Genomic DNA, 17562 nt, shown 5'->3' with positions numbered 1-17562 from the left:
TTACAACGTGTTAATTAAACTTTTTGTACGTACTTGTACACGTACATATGTACATATATGTATAAAGTCACGCGATTTCTAAGATGACAAATAATTATACACTACTGTTGTAAAGTATTTATGAGTCAAACTTTAAAATTCCTATGTATTGCTGCAAATATTCGAGGCGTTCAGAAGAGATAATTTCAACTTCAAAATACTGTCATTTTTTCAATCGTCAATTTTTTTCTATCCTTTTGATACCTACTGTAAACAAATACATACATATATTCTAATTAAGAATCTTTTTCGTTTTTTTTTGCTTTAAACAAACAGAATGACTAAAATCGTGGAAATCATGAGAACATTTTATCGGTATGCAGTTGCGTACGAGGCTCTGTGCTACTACTAATTTTGACTATTTCTCATTGTGAAAATTTGTAAATATTATTGAAAGAGTAACAAATATATATAAAAAAAGCCGATGCAAAGAGTTGCATAGGTACTTTACAAAAATATAACAAAAACAGCAAAAAAACACGTTTAGAGTAGAAGACCGCCTTAAACTGTAATTCAATGCGTTTCCTAAATACATATGTGTATGTACATACACACATTGCGGTGTAAATTTTATACTCGTCATACAAATGCTATAAAATTATAAAATATTTGTTGCATTCGAAATTTAACGCAGCAATATTATAACAGATGATAGACATTATTTCATGAACTGAACAAAAATTAAACAGACAAAATGGCTTTTATTTTAGTCAGATCCCTCATGCCACGTGCCTCGAGGAGCACGTGACAATTCAGAAACATTGTATGGCGAATTCTATCCAACCGTTGTTTATTTCCAACTTCGAGTGGGGTAACAGTTTGCTCGGGTAATATAATATCATCGACGAACAGAAAATCTAAAACTGTCGAGTCTGTTAAGAATAAATTAAAAAGTTTCTTTTTAATTTACGTAGTTTAAAGGAAATTGAATTTGTAACTTAAAAATAAATTTAATTTCTAATTCAAATTATACTTCCTCCTCGTTATTTATTCGAATATACGAATACTATACGAATACCTTATTTGAACAAATACAATTTTATGAAAACAATAAACATCACAGATACAGATATCTATAATGAAAATTTTCTACTATAAATACGTGATACTAGATTGAATCGAAGTTTCCATTGTTTAAATACTTTCCAATTTCTTTACCTTTCATTCGAAAGTTGTAGCAAAATTAAAGACTGAATACCAATAAGGAAATAGGCGTTCAAGGTGATTTCACGATGCTTTTCAAAGAAGTTCTATATTTGTGCAATCGTTCGCATATTCTAGAACACAGTCGAGGAGATTATATAAAGGAAAACAGAAGAAAGCGCTTGAACGTGAAAGGGGAAAAGAAAGTTACAGATTGAAAAGGGAAAGAAGTATTCCTTCCAAGGACTAATGGCGTAGTCCGAAAAAAGCGCCACCTGACCCTATACTCTCGACTTGTAGCTCAACCGTAGCCTACTGCATCAATCTCATTCAAACCGTGGTGGTGAGTTTGTCGATCGTCGATCTCTTTAATTTAAATCAGCCTTTGTTCTCTGTCTACTGACTCATGAAATTGAATCGGTCGATTTGATTTTTTACTCTCGCGTATTAAAATAAATTTAACATTTAATTAACAGAAAATGATATAACGTGACAGGCGAAGTTCATTGTTAAGAAAATAAATGTGAATCAGCGGTTACTACGAAAGTCAAGCCGTCGAATAAATCTTGGAACAACGAAGATACGAAAATACAATTGGGTAAGTGTTATTCTTAAATATTTCAAAGGTAAAAGGAACTATTTTCTTAATAACGGTAGCTTGTTTTAATTAACATGAACGAAAAATGGTGGTTTTAATGGAGATTTATACTTGATTATGACCGTATATTTTTTTCTATTGTGCAATGTTGAAAACATCGTTAGAATAAAATCGTCATTTGTTTTAAGAGATATCAGTGTATGTTTGTGTGTCGACCACACTACGAGAGATTGTGCAAGGTAATATTATTGTTTTAATTAATTGTTGTAATAGGAAATATTTTATTCGAATTTTATATTACCTACTTTTTTTTTATAATACACAATATGAATCTAATTGTTGGACAATTTCAGCAATCTGCATATAGAGAAACACTTGAAGGTGAACTGTTATTGTTATGCTTCTTTTGTCTATATTGCTTTTTTTTTATGCGTATTGCGTATGTTCGGTGTATTTAAAGAGCTTCTACCTCATGTCGTCACTTTTACACAATATGACTGTTACGAAAAATCTTACGTTTAATAGAATATAATAATAAATTACAGTTTAATATAAATCTATTAAAGATTATCTCGATTGACCATATACAATGATCATATGCCATTTAAATATAACCAAGTTTTATTATTAGTTATTACTTTTTCTAAACAGATGCACAAAACTCATACAATAATACATAAATAAGCTATTCTTTCTTTTTTTCATCCTCAAAGTATGTAATATTGTAACAATTTTTTTTATATCTATTTCACTTCTCAAAATATATAGGGAAACCCATTAATTTTGTAGGGTGTCTTCACTCTGAAGAATCCAAAGAAATATCGAAGAGTTCAGAATTAAACAATTTTCGGATCCCTTCTTCTGGAATCAACAATGATTGGTTTTTGATTGCTTAGAACATAAGTATCTGGTTGATTCATACTTCCTTGAATAATAAATGAAAACGAAGAAAATACCTTTGTAAAGTATAAGTTAACAATATTTACTTTAACGATATGCCATACATATGTATATCAGAGTTGAGTATTTAATTACAATCTTCTAGTATCTTTCAATATTTTCTTTTCTGTCTTATTACTTTCCTAACTAACCTTCGCTTAAGACAAATTCTTGTTTACGGAAAAATATACGGAAATATAGATAAAATCGTATTGTATATATACATATGTGTATGAAATACGGACTCAACACTATCCAGTGGTAACCATTTATTTAACATCCACCTACACGCCACCCAGTTTTGTAACACGCACCCAATATTTCACCACACACCACCCTGTTGTAACTATGCATCTAATATTCCAAATAAACAGGCTGATTGTAGATGGGACACCCTATAGATACTATCGCTATTGCGTCATCGGTTATTCGAAGGTTGTAGCAACGGCTATTACAAAGGCAATGACAATCGCATTCTCGTAACGTCTGTATAGAGATTTCAATGTATAATACCAAAAGTTTTTCACTGATATTTCAGAAATGATAATATTACATACTTCAAATTAAAATTTTATAATTTGAACCCATCTTCTCGTCCCCCTAAAATTTTGTAATGATTGATTAACCACTGATGCTTTTCGGAAAAATACTCAATATTTGAAATGAACCTTCGGGAGGATTTATTAATAAATTTTGTATAAAAACGTTAATAAAATTTTGTTGTATCTTTGCTAATAAAGAAAAAATTCGAAATCGTATTCATTGCATACTTAAATCATATTTTTTTTATCAGAAAATATCGTGACGTTTACAATTCTGTTAATGTTTCTTCTGTTACCAATTTCAATCAATGCGTAGCAAAATTTGTTTATTCTTCTTCTTCTTATTATTATTATTACTTATATTATTGTAAATTGTTATTATGTACAGGAAGTCAGTGATTAATTCCAGTTTCGAAACGTCGAGAAAATATTGAACATGAAAAATCAATTGGAAAACTCTCTGAAGCTACTGAAATTTATAACCGATTCTCAGTTAACGTTAACGCAAGTCAATGGACAGAGGAAACTTGGACCACCTCCGGGATGGAATGGGCCACCGCCTGATCTCAAATGCGAGATCTTCGTCGGAAGTATACCTCGTAATTATTACGAGCCCGATCTTGTTTTGATATTTGGTGCCATCGGGCAGATTTACGAGTTGCGTTTGATGATGGACTTCTCCGGCTTGAACAGAGGATACTGTTTCATCATGTATACCACCGAAGAAGAGGCGGCTCGTGCTGTGAAAGAATTGGATCAATATGAGATCTACCCTGGTAAAAGAATTGGTGTCGTGGCCAGTACTAACAATTGCCGCCTTTACATCAATCAATTACCCCAATACATCGATTCTGAAAGTATCGTCAAGGTGCGTTAGACTTCTTATTTAAAGTCTGTAATAAGCGAAGGATGTACGTTCTCGAAGTTGTTTGGCATAATTTTAGAGAAATTTCGAATCATATCGTTTCGTTCTACAATTAATTATTTTAGAGTATTCTAGAATTTTCTAACTCGTTTCAGCATAATATCTGCATAAATATTTCGCAATTATTGTATGAAAAATATTATAATTTTGTAAATCACTCGAGATAATAATTGAAGAAAAATTTGAGAACTTCGCGATACGAATTTGAAATCTGACTTCAATGGATTCATACAAAACGTTATTTCAGAGACAGTCTTGTTAACCCTGGCGCAATGAGCGAAAAATTTTAATGCGACCTACATACCTCTCTCTACCCTATCTACATTTATTCTCTGTTAGATGTAGTACCTTAATTAGAAAAACAATTTTAAATAAATATTTTGTGCGTATATATCTATGTATTCTTATTTTAACAAATTATTATATTTACATATAATACATAATATTTTCAGTACACAAATATTTACCAAACGTAACAAAAATATATAAAGATATAAAGATAAATTGAATGTGACTTATTTGAAAAAATTGATTCTTCTCTGATCTTGACAAAATGTATCGAACTGTAACTCCTCAAAATTAAAATTCAATTCTTCAAATATTTGCTAGTTTATTAAAAACTTTTTAAATTGATAAAAAATATAATTAATGTCACGGAATAATATTATAAACCTTATATAGTAGTAAAAAATAAGTGAGGAAACTTTTGACACCTGATACGTGGCGCTTTGAGTAATTGCACACTTCTAGAATTAGTATTGCACTGTTTAATAATTGTAATTTGTCGAGGAAAATGATTATTAAAGTTTGAGCATATAAAAGTTGGAATGAACTTTTATTCGTATATATTTTTGTCTTATTTCTCTATAGTTGATATCTTTTATTATTAGCCGGTAAATATAAATAATTCTTTCGGTTTCAGCGCTTGTATTTCATAACCGAGAAGGTTGATAAAGTAAACGTTTATCGAAATGCGAACGGTTTCATTATCTACGTATTGATTTCGTACAAAACTCATCGAGATGCCGCCATGGGAAGAAGAAGATTGGTTCCTGTAGCGGCATCACTTTTTAAATATTGCGAAGTGAACGTGGAATGGGCGAATCCAAACATGACCCCTTCCAATGTGGTAGGTACCATTGATCAAAGGAAGTCAATTAACTTTTATTTTTTAAATTATGGTAAAACTTATACGTTTTGTTTCAAACAAATTGCAGACAATTTTTTTCGTAGAGTAATTTTTTCCGTTTAAAAATTACTAATGCTGATTATTCAAATTAGTATCGATAAGCGTCTGTTCTTACTGTAGAAAAATGCAAAATAATGACAGAAATCTGACAAAGGGAGGTTAGAGTTTGCAAATAGGCATCGGTTGCAATTTATGGTTTTCCTTTCGTGTCTGTCGAACAATGACATCAGTCAGTTATGGTCTCACGTGAAAATGGAACGTGGGTACTTTCCCCAGTTGACTTGTCTCTCTGCAAATGGTGTTACTATTTGCAAGAACCCAGAGAGCCTTGTAGAGAAGTCGGTAGATCGCATTCTTGTGATTTACATCTTGATAAATTCTACGTAGAAACTATAACATTTTTGTTTGTGAAAATATCTATAATTAATATATTAATATACCGATGTATGTGTGTGTGTGTATATATATATATATCTTTTAACATTTAGAATATTCTAACATTTAGAAGACATTAGGTAATTAAAAATTTTCAAATCTATGGTTTAAAAAACATTTGACCGAATGAAGTCGACACACCAGAGAATTGATAAAGTTAAACATTAATAAAATATCTCTAATGACAGAATTAATTTTTTAAGAATGTATAAAAGTGTTATTTGTACGGTCACGTTTTAATTTTGTTTGAATTGTTTTCGCCTGAGAAAGTATTCACTGTAATTGTCACATCTCTATTATTTCACACTTTTTTTTTTAATAATCGCTTTTTACATACAAGTAATTAATTTATCGCACGTAAAATTGCAATCGTTATTCATTTTCGGCTACATTTGAAGCACTGTGAACAAATTTTACGTATATTATGACAGTTTGCTTAAAATTTCTTTCCTTGAACGTTAAAATTGTGTTTGAAAACAAACTCTTTTATGAACTTGAATGAATAGTTCAATGTTTCGCCGCTAAGTAGCGCTGCGAGTGTTTGATTTTACTATTCTGTAGTAAATGCGCAGCTGCAGATCTGACGACTCGATCAGCTGTTCACGAGCAGCTAGCTTCCTCATTCTGGTGTATAAATTCGATTCTAAACATCTTACAGTTCATAGATTCGTTTGAAATTTAGTAAAAATGAGTGTTTCGAAGGTAGAAAACAGTGAATACAGTGATTATCGTAGTCCTTTGGCGACCAGATACGCCTCGAAGGAAATGCGATACAACTTCAGTGAACAACACAAGTTCAGCACGTGGCGAAAACTCTGGGTTTACTTGGCCAAGGCAGAGATGGTTCGTAATTGTTTCTCGAACCTTGAATGAATTACCATAACTAGCTTGTTTTGCGTATTACAACTTTACAGATAAACAGCCTTTTTTTATTACAATTTGTTGCATTTATACTAACAATATGCACTTATTGTTTACTTTGTAAATTTGATCATTCTGTTTTGATTGTGTTACTGAACAACAATAACTGTAGAAGATTATAGTAAGAAGGTACATTATTAATGTAATTCGAATTGAATTTAAATTTGATTATAAGATAGCAAGAAATTATTTGGAGCAATTTATATAGATCAATATAACGAATTCCATGTAGAAATGTATTATTGATGCAGATTTACTAGCATGTTTAGTTATACTAATTACTATTAATAATTTTTTTTTTTAGCCCCTTATAGAATTTCAATTTGTTTTAATTTTTTGGCAAATGGAAAATTCAAAAAAGAAATTAAATTTCGCAGAAATGTTCAAATGCTGTTGGTAACTATTTTTCGTTTTAGCAATAAAACGATCCTAGGGGTGAAAACACCCCTTCAAAGAAATGATGAATTTTCATATTACCAGAAATAATTTCAAAACCGTAAAGGATATTGAAAAAAAGTTTAATTTCAATGTTCATGGTTGTTGATATCCTCTGTATGGTAAAAAATTATTTTCAACGAAAATGAATAATTAAAAATTTGTTATATATTTTGTGTTATAAATTTTTTTCCATCATATTACAGAGTATCAAGAATCGTTAAACTTCGAATTAAACTTTCTTTTAATGTCTTCTATCGTTTCGGTTATACACATCCGTTCGATGAAGCGAAAATGAAGATTTCAGAGATTCTCTGGTAACTGACAATCACGTAAAAATAAAAGAGTACATATAAAACATATTCCTTTATTTCTCGAAGCATTTAAAAAAAATAGGAGGGTATTCTTTCTCAAGTTGCTCCATTTTATTGAAAAGCATACTCATAGAGGATGCTTTAGTATTGAATGACACACCTATAGTTATATATTTGTATCGCTGAAATCATGATCGTTAATACGGTCGAAAAGTAAAATACAGGTGTCAATCACACACATATGTTAAATTCCAAACAATGATACCGCGCTCCGAACCAATTTTGCAAACACAAAACATCCCTTTGTCTAATGAGAACAGTGAAATAGTGAGGTAAATATTCTGCGCATAAAACGCATTGCAGCGGATCTAAAACGAATAAAATCGCCAAGTTTTCGTATAATCAATTTTTCATGGAATTGTAGTTGGAAGAGAGCGGAATCTGCGATCAACAGGGCAACGTAACAATAACAAGAACCATGATCGGGTTAGCGAAACCCAAGAAACTGACAGTCCGAACGAAGCACAACGTAACAGACACGCAATGCAACGTGATAGACAAGAATCAAAATTACGAATCGTTCGATCCGACAATTCGGAACAGTCGAGCCACGAAATATCTGGCAGAAAATTGTACAAAAAATTGCAATCGGTCATCGAATCACTGTAAAGTCGAGAAATGCCAATCGAAGAGCCCGGTGTGTTCCAGTTGCCAGCTGGTGCACTCTCGAGCGAACGAATTCAATGTGAACAAGGATTGTGAACATCAGGCCTGGAACATGAATGGGAATCTTAGAAACAGTTTTTTCTCGTACGAAAATTTCAAGGAGAGTTGCGTGCAGCATAATCAATCGAATACGATCCTTCCGTCGATCAGCACCTACCTGAAAAAAGGCATACGCCAGAAGAGTCTCAAATGGAACAACATTCAAACGTGCCCTGACGAGACCTTCAAAAAGGACGGCGAGGTGGATAAGTACATAATACCGTGCCAGTTTAAGGGTCGATTGTACGATCAAGGCAACTCGAATCCGGAGAGATTGCGTTCGAACGAGTACTTTTCCACTGACAACAAAACAAGCTACGTTAACTACGAGCAAAGCAACGCTGACAAGACTCTGTTACAAATCTCCTCCGCAGAAGGCAATCTCTCCTATCGTCAAACTCTGAGCGATACCAATCTGCAATCAGCGAATCATTTCCAGAATTACACAACAAATGGCGCAAAACCGAGCAATGGAACGGTTTGCATTCAGTCTCCTGATCAGACTCGGAACGAGTACAACGTTCAGTATGTTCGAGGACCTGTGTTCCTTCAAGAACCAAAATACAACAGACACTTTTCGCAGCAATTTCAACCGAATAGTTTCAAATGGGTAGTCGTAGGCCAGCAATTCGGTTGGTATTTCGTCGACTCTTTGCCTAATCAACAGCTTTGCAACATGACGCGGCAAATTCCGGAATATTCTAACGGAATTCAGAGCGACTTGAACTATTTTAGCAGTGAAACGGTCATCAGGTCTCAGAAAGCGCAGGGAGCGTGTTACGGAGATCAAATCAACTATGGTTACCGTTCAAATCCTTCCATGGTGGATTTCGACCATGATAACTTCGCTCGTAAGAATTTTGCGAGACCCACAATCTCTGTGCAGAATGAGCAACAATTTGTGGAGAATGGTCAGTGTGACGTCAAGTGTAAGATGAGGCCAATCTTGAAAGGCACCATGGCTAATCTCAAAGTCAATTATTGATCAGAGCGAGGGGAGTTTCTTTTATTCCCATTTATTAGATCTCTTCGTTGGACACCATTGCGTAAGACGGCGCTAAAGAAGGAAAATGCATCACGGTGCTCCTTGTCTCGCGATAAATTAAAGTCATGTAAGAAGTATTCAGCGGAAATATCGCGACCCCAATGGCGAAGTTGTAGTTATCTTTGTAAACAAGTCGATAGGGGAACGAGGAATGATTATTGGCCAAGAAATAATTAATACTGAGATAATATTATTGTACCGTGATTGAAGATCGTTGGCAATGTTGAATGGTCACGAAAGATTTTGCTAATTGATATTTGGAAGGTAAAAAACATAATCAGTGTGCTGAATCTTATGATAGTTTTTTCCATATATATATATATATATATTTATCATTCATTTCTAAGTATTCATATTAAACACGAAGGATAAGAGATAAGAGAGGTACAGAAGATCGCGTTGTCAAAACGAGATAATTTTCTTGAGTTTTGTACGAGCCAAAGTTCCTAATACTTAATAGTTATAAATTTTACAGGATGAAGCAAAACTTTGTTTTATATCGTAGATTGATAGTTTGTATTAATAGCAACTGATAATTAGGTAATCTGTTATTTCTTATCATTATAAGCGTAGGAATCCATTTATGAACTAATCTTTATATAATTTTATTTTATAACTGCACGTGCACGGTCGTTTACAAGTTTCCTGCTCTGATACTAAGAAATCGTCGAATCCTTTCTGATTTTGATACATTGGGATAAAGTTATGAAATTGTTTGTATACTTTTTAATGAATCGGTTATTGTTGCATTTTATTTTGCTAAGCGGGTTAATTTATATTATTGTAATAGAAGTATATGTATTTAACCTCTTTAGGGATATTGGCATACAAGTGTTTACATTTAAACATATTTGAAATATTATAATGTGGAAGTATCTGCTAAAGTTGTGAATTTCTGTTGATATTATGAAACAATATTGGTTTAAATTTTTGTTTATTTCAAACAAAATAATTAGTCCTCAAAGAGGTTAAGAAAAAGAATACTAAAATTTCGATAAATTTATTATAAATACTGAAAACAATATTAACTAAGAAAGATTTTACAGCATGTTATCGTATAGTACAATCATCTACGAACGCGTAACATTCTTACAAAACTTGTTTTTGCGATCAGCGACTTGTCACTTTTGTTTTAAGAAATAAATGACGTTTTGAAATACTTAAGGAATTATATAAGCTTAATATAATTAATTAAATATCACTGTTAATTAGTAGTAATTTGCTAGAACTACAACTGTTACATAATAGCATAAAGTTAGATCGCATCTTTCATTGTGTGATAGATATATCGCTTGCAGAAAATATTGAAAATAAATTTGCATTTAAAATTTCGTTTTAAAGTATTATGGAGAAGAAGAAAATTCTGTTCGCATTTGTTCTACGATTAAATCATTTCCACAGTTGAGCAGGATTACTTTCCAAGATATACACTATCTAAACAATCTAAACAACTTAATGTATACGCAAAAATCTTCGGAGAAAAATATCGAATATGTTCTGTTGCGTCCACAATTTGTTGCTGACCTGTGTACAGTAGAATAATTATTTCTACATAACACAGTTGAATTTCAGGAAATCATAATTTACCCTATCTTAAAATTTCGTTTCCTCGATGTATTATTTTCACTGACACCTTGTCTTACATTTTAAACGGATTTATTTCATTACGGTTGAATGTGCACGTGCTTGTACTTGATCACATTTTGGACAGCTATTGGACTTGGTTCGAAAACACTAGAGATAAAAGCAAGTACGATTGAACTTGCTGAATTAATCGATAATTACGATGTTAAAAATATTTCAAATTAAATTGTTTATACAGTTTTGTCGTCTTGACTGCTTTTCACGCGTAAAAGGTTTTTACAGCTTGTACATCTTAAACGCTTCTGCTCATTTCCGTCATCCTTATACAGTATCTAAATTAAATTAATGGATAATATGCGTTGTGTCGTGTGCGCGTGAAATATCGTCTTTATCGTTTATCATACTTTAATCGTATTTGCAGTAGCACAAAATTCACAGTAAACTCTACCGCGTTTATCCTTATAGACACTGTAGTATCGAAAGGAACTTGGCATCAGCGGAGTCTATGAAGCATGTTGACAAAAGTTTTTATAAAATATAAATCATTTGCGAATTCCTAATTATACATATAGAAGCAGTGGGATTTACCTGATGCCCTTTACAAGTGTGACAAATACTGATATCTTTTTCTTCTTCTAAACCTTGTTTTTCTCCTATAAACAATTTCTATAAAATATTTCATTGAGTTGTACCAATTGTATCAAGCTGGCCAATGGGATGTACGTACGTATGTAGGTTTTTTAATTTGAAAATTATAAATAAATATGCCTTCGCGTTAATTTTTGTTTCTATGTGTTAGCACAAACAAATTACACATATTTCCCATTGATATTGATAATTATACATATTCCCTATTGATATTAAGAATTATACATATTCCTTATTGATATTGATAATTATACATATATTCCCTATTGATAATTTCTTTCATTCTAAAAATTGAGTTTTCTTCTTGTGCAAAGTTCAATAATTCTGAACTTTGCTTGCGATTACCTCGAATTCTGGTTTACCAGTAGATAAAATGTTACGTCCACTATAATCATCGTGGTATGAAGTTTGAACGTCAATGTCAGCGTGCCTAAACATTCACATTTTGATTCTCATACACCACTCAATTTCATTGTGGAAAATAATTAGTGCTCTTAATTTAATCAGCAAGTTTAATTTTGGTGGCGAATTTGAGATATTTGTTACTTGCTTACGTTAATTCGGCAGGCTCGACTTTGTTCTTTTTCCGCAGAAGATGAGCTTTTTTAGGTTTGGTCAATGAAGCATTTGCATCGGTACTAAAAGAATTATGTTATTTTAAAACAGTAATTATATGTAAGTTTACGTAAAAAGAAATTTCATTAATGATTGCTTTCAATAAGGTGATCATAAAGTTGAAAAACAAATCTTGTGGAGAATATACCGATTTCGTAAGTATTGTATATGTTATATTTTGTCGATGATTTGTAATGTTAGGTAACGAATGAAACTAGTTTGAACTCTACGACCGATGGACAAATAGTTTCGTAAAGCAATTTCCGGTCTACTATCACATACATATGTATTGCGGTCAAATGAGATTAGAGGCAGACAAGTTGCACTTTGGAAAATGCACTAGAAAAGGGTCAATTGTTAATATTCCTTTGTACGAATCAATCACTTAAGTAATTGAATAGAAAACAAGCAAATAAATACACTTAAAATATTATTTGATTCGCGTTATATAAGTCTAAATCGTAGTTTAAATTCAGAAGAAATTAATAAATCTTTATAAACCAATTTTGCACCTGAATTTGTTAATACATAAGAAAATGTCCCAAAATAGGGAAATTAGTCGCCGAGTAAGCAATTTGATTAAAAAATAAAATTACTTTGCTGAATTATCATTAAAGTCTACTATCCAAGGAATAAATTGAAACGAGAAGTATTTTTTACTATAAATCAGAGTATTTCTTACCCTTGTGTTTCTGTCTCAGGTTTGGCCAGTGGGGTAGTGCCCTGTTCAACCGTCGTGACATGTTTATTCGTTGAATCATCGAGTTTCCAGCTACTGCTTCTCAATTTATCACTAACAAGCTCCTCTACACTCCCGAAAGTCATTTCACTGGTAGATACATCACTGACAACAGATCCTCCTTTCACTTTCCCATCATTTGTTTTAAAAAGTATTTCGGTTTCCTGTTCTGCATTTGTTTCAGTCGCACTTTGATATTCTTCCATTTGATGTACTTCGGGATGGTTCACGACCTCTCCCCCACTTTCAGACTCCATTTGGGATTCTGTTTCTTCCTCAACCGCAGATGTTGGCGTAGCAAGTGTTTGTGTAGCAAGCGTTGATGCAGTTGTTTCCTTCGGTTGGTCGTTCGTTTCAGTTCCTCCGATTGTTTGTTGGGAATTTATTTCTTGCGCCACTTGTTGCGGTGAAGTTGCCTCTGTGAGTGACGGTTTGTGTTCTCCGCGAGCAGATACCGATTCCGTCACGGAAGATCGTGCGGTGGTTTGAGGACTTGCTGTTTTTGTTGTATGCATTGTCACCGATTTTTGCACAGGCTTCGTTGTCGGTTTTTTCGAAGTTTTAATCGTGTCTTTCGAGGTCTTTATCGATTGCACTCTTTCCCTTTCTGATGTTAAAATTTCGTTGTGTTTCTTCACGGGTTTCTTCTCTCTTTGTTTTTCCTTCGAAGGCGATATCATTCTCATGTTCTTTTCTTCGGACGAAGCGGGTGTGCATGTCCTAATAAGACAATAGAAAAATCGTAATTCAAACGCGCAATGTTTTGTCTACACAAAATTGGTAAACGAAAGTTTTTAACCAATACAGTGTATAAATTGACGCAAACATATTTCTGACATCAAAATCATCGTCAGATCATTTTGTTCGAACCAGATTGATCGTGTATTAAAGGAATTTTATACGAAATTACTTTACCAATTATGTACTTTATATTCAATTCTTTGGTGTTACATATAGGTAAGAGCGATGGAAATTAACGTATTCACATTGTGTCAACTTTGTTTTGTTAAAATATAACTAAAAAAACAACTGAGAAGCTTACATTTTACGAAAAATAATCTTACATGGCTTTCACATCGTCGCTAGTAGTTTGACACGACATGGGAGTTTTCTTGCTCGGTGTGACACAGTAGGATGCAAGTGTAAGTTTAGTGATGGTTCCCGACATTCCCGTCATTTTTGGCTCCTGGTGTTGTCCACCTTCAAAAAGGCGAACGTCGAAACGTAAGCTCTCAGTTGATCACTCATTTAATATAAATCACAGAAAGAGGCAAAAATTTGTTCAAGATTTTAGTTGCGCAAAATTGAGAATCAAAAGGATACTCAAATTTCGATGAATTGCAATGTTTCGGTACGTTAAAGAAAGAATCGTTATAAAACTTTTCAATCGTATATTTATCACATTGGTAATGGTTGTCTTATAATGTTGACGGTTCACTGTAGTGAAATGCGCTAAATACGTTACATCGATAGTTGATCGACAATCGTGAATTAGATTCAAATAAAGTCAATTGTGTTTCAAATTAACGCCTTTATTTGCAACCTGTTGAACTGAAGCTTTCTCACTCGTCAACATTCCATAGGATTTTTGGTCCCATTCCATTTGATTTTGGGTTGTCTCTTGTTTTTGTCCCTGCATTTGTTGCTCTTGCTCTTGTTGTTGCGTTTGCTGCTGTTGACTTTGCTGAGGTCCTTGAACGATACCTGCGACGCATCTGCAACTATATTTCGATGTAAAATTAAAATTTTCAAACGGAATAAATTGTGCAAGCTATTCCAAAGATAAGTGACAAATTTTTGGGAGCTTATTCTACAGAGAAAAAATGTTTTTAGTTCGTAAGAGGTTTTCTTAAAGACATAAAACTGTTATCAATCCCTTTTTGTATTTTATGCTTCCAAGAAATAAAAAATTAAAGATATTCTTTTCGATTTCATTATTTTCAAAGAGCTATTTTCCTTCTAATAAATAAAGATTTTATCCTAATTTGGCGTACATTATTCCTAATGAATATCTAATACAATTTATTTCATCTTGCACACCTTGAGACACTATCGTTATTTTTTGTAGTAGTAAAATATGTTATTGTTAGGCGGTTCGGTTCGTTACTGCTTGTATTATATGCATCTATGCTTTGATATAAGTCACAGACGTTTATCACACGATGAGTTGACACGACATCGTGCTAAGATAGGTGTACCGGCTTGTCGTGCATCCTGCTCAAAGACGTGATAACCTATCTTTTGACGATTATTATCAATAAGTAATAGTGTGCTTTATCTGAACGAAAAATACTTACATTTTAACATTTTTCTTTAGAAGCTAAGATTGTACAGAGAATTCCTTCAGGCTGCTCAACAACCACATGGGTTTCAATCAGTCGTTTATCAAATCTGTAGGAGGTCAGATTTTATGGCAGCGTTGTATTGATCCAACACGACCATGCCGTTTGACAGATTGTACAACAACTCTAGACACTTTACAATTATCGCACAAACAGTCTTATCAACCATAGTTGGAGAATTTATCGTACGATAAATCGTTACGTCTGTAACCCCTATAATGTCGAACCTCTAGACTTAAACTTTAAGGTATACTCTAATATGAGTACCCTAACAACCCTACATATTTTACAGTTATCGTTTAAACAACCCTATTACAGTTATAAAAATTATTATACGATAAATCATTACGTCTGTGATCCCTACAGCAGCGACAAGTAAACCGCCATAATTTGGCCACTTATTTCTACAATAGTGAGTTATATCCAGCGACTGCAACTTAACAGTTCTTATCTACCTATAATGTGGTGTTTCGCATTAATTGAAATCCCTTCAACGTTATGGTAAATTAATTCTTTTTCGACAAGTATTGTTTAATGACATAGAATGCTTAGGAAGAATACTAACACTGGACAACATGGTGTTCCTCGAATAAGCTGCACAAAGGCAGGACAGGGCGTGCATGGTAATTGTTGCGTTGTTGTCTGCATGTCTGTGGCCGTTGGAAAAATTTGCATTTGTCGGTTACATAACTCACATTTGCTCACTGTTTGCACCAACTTATCCCTCGTATTTCGTTGAGTCTGAAAAATTTCTTCCAATCATCGAAGTTACCCAATTCGATTAAGTACAAATTTCCTCTATAAAACGTAACTCTAGAAAGCTCCGCGTAGATCGGTATTTTTTCTATTAATGCTACATTTGTGAGGGCTATAAAGTTGTTAGGAAATTTTAACATATAAAGAAAATAATGTACATCACGTATATTTACATAAATTGGAGATTACGTAGGCTACTGAAGGGTTTGTTACACTTAATTGGACAAGTATCCTAGATTTGTGTTTTGTAAAATTCTCTTTCTAATTTATGGACATCTTCCATGAAATATGGAGAATAGCTTTCTGTTCTACGTTATTTTTTCAATAAAAATCCCAAGATCAAATACAGATGTTTCTTTTAACGAAAAAGTAACGAGTAATTATTAATAGAAGGAAAGTAGATGAGTAAAATTTCTGTAACTTTGCTTTAGAGAAATATATTGACTGGAAGATATGCTTTTTTTATTTTCACGATAAGATGATTATCTCTTATGTTCTTATTTCTGATTGTGTGTTACTCACTTGACTCTCTGTGTGAAACGACAAATGGGTGTCAGTTTGACATTCACCACAGTTTACAACGGACGTCGATCGAGCACTTGTTGGACAGTCGACGTACTGTCGCCGATGTCCGTATTCGACTTTTCGATGACAATGATCAGGGGTCGCTACCTCAGCTCCGGAAACTAGTTGGAGGTTGCTAATGCTGGTCGCCAAGTCGTATTTCATAGTCTAAATTGTAGAGAGGTACCTTAAAAGAGATGTCGATACTCGAGGAACATAGATTATTTCACACATGTTACATCATACTATTGTCGAATATATTAATAGTGTAGGATGTAGGGTAAAAACAAACTTTAAGAAAAATATTTAATATCTGTTGACCTGTAAGTATATTTCTAAGTTCGAGTTTCCTTAGTCTGAAGTGTTTATGAAAATGTGTGTTTGTCTACTTGAAAAATAGTTAAGAGACGAACAAGATACATTATTTTTGTTCTTACGGATCAATCAAAAGGTACTTTGTTTGTAAGAAAATTAAAATGAGAACTTAATAGCCGCATTATCATTTTGTTTCGACAAACAACTTTGTTACTATTTAAATGAATCTAGAGTTTCCAGGCATCTATAATGTCTGTGGATGATACATGACACGTACCACAAAGTTTACTCGTTTCTCAGTAACTAATAGCTCCTTAGTCGTGTAATTTTATAATAAAAGTTTTTACTATTTAATTAATACGGAGTTCTGTATTACTTTGCTTTTTAAGAGCACAGCTTTTTTCGAACTTACTTCGTGCGTAGAATGAGGTTTGATAGGTACGGGCTTTTTCAACAATACATCAACCTTATTTCCATGACAACAGTGTCTGCAAACAATACTGCAGCTTCGTTTCCAAAACCTGTGACAGAACACGTGAAGCTTGAGTGACAAACTTTAAAATTAAATTGGAATAATTTAACGCTTACACGAGTATCAGTGTAACATCGATTATGAAGAGGATGCACAATAGGAGACTGAGGCATAACGTTCCTACTACGTACCAAAGTACAGTGCTAGTGTGAAGAAATGTTAATAAAATTGCAACAG

At 33.0% G+C, this 17562-nt stretch overlaps 4 protein-coding genes across 6 annotated transcripts in view; 2 read left to right on the top strand and 2 right to left on the bottom strand.

The window, feature by feature from the left end:
* The first annotated feature begins 3697 nt into the window (after positions 1-3697).
* On the top strand, positions 3698-4448 carry LOC143149629 (putative RNA-binding protein 46). Its single transcript, XM_076317199.1, has 2 exons — positions 3698-4129; positions 4434-4448. Exons 1-2 carry the CDS (start codon positions 3698-3700, stop codon positions 4446-4448), a joined length of 447 nt encoding a protein of 148 aa, XP_076173314.1.
* Positions 4449-6389: 1941 nt separating this feature from the next.
* The window catches only part of Adsl (adenylosuccinate lyase), a 48400-nt gene continuing 37227 nt past the window's right edge, over positions 6390-17562 (top strand). Inside the window, exons 1-2 of one of the 3 annotated variants that reach the window (XM_076316711.1) lie at positions 6390-6653; positions 7905-10174. In XM_076316711.1, the coding sequence (XP_076172826.1) occupies positions 6498-6653; positions 7905-9230 (1482 nt within the window). In that variant the 5' untranslated portion in view covers positions 6390-6497 and the 3' untranslated portion in view covers positions 9231-10174. Of the gene's footprint in view, positions 6654-7450; positions 7813-7904; positions 10175-17562 lie in introns of those variants that run through there. The other 2 variants (XM_076316713.1, XM_076316712.1) reach the window with 2 other exon arrangements.
* Positions 11806-14053, bottom strand: LOC143149400 (uncharacterized). Its single transcript, XM_076316739.1, has 4 exons — positions 13941-14053; positions 12820-13596; positions 12077-12160; positions 11806-11952 (listed from the first exon to the last, which is right to left on the bottom strand). The coding sequence occupies exons 1-4, from the start codon at positions 14051-14053 to the stop codon at positions 11838-11840; spliced, it is 1089 nt and encodes a 362-aa protein (XP_076172854.1). The 3' UTR covers positions 11806-11837.
* LOC143149388 (uncharacterized) lies at positions 14322-17364 on the bottom strand. Its single transcript, XM_076316719.1, has 4 exons — positions 17266-17364; positions 16497-16706; positions 15784-15959; positions 14322-14597 (listed from the first exon to the last, which is right to left on the bottom strand). The coding sequence occupies exons 2-4, from the start codon at positions 16701-16703 to the stop codon at positions 14384-14386; spliced, it is 597 nt and encodes a 198-aa protein (XP_076172834.1). The 5' UTR covers positions 16704-16706; positions 17266-17364; the 3' UTR covers positions 14322-14383.

Source organism: Ptiloglossa arizonensis, chromosome 7 (assembly GCF_051014685.1).
Source record: "Ptiloglossa arizonensis isolate GNS036 chromosome 7, iyPtiAriz1_principal, whole genome shotgun sequence".
In the NCBI taxonomy this organism is placed as follows: domain Eukaryota; kingdom Metazoa; phylum Arthropoda; class Insecta; order Hymenoptera; family Colletidae; genus Ptiloglossa; species Ptiloglossa arizonensis.
This window is presented reverse-complemented; position numbering and strand designations above follow the sequence as displayed.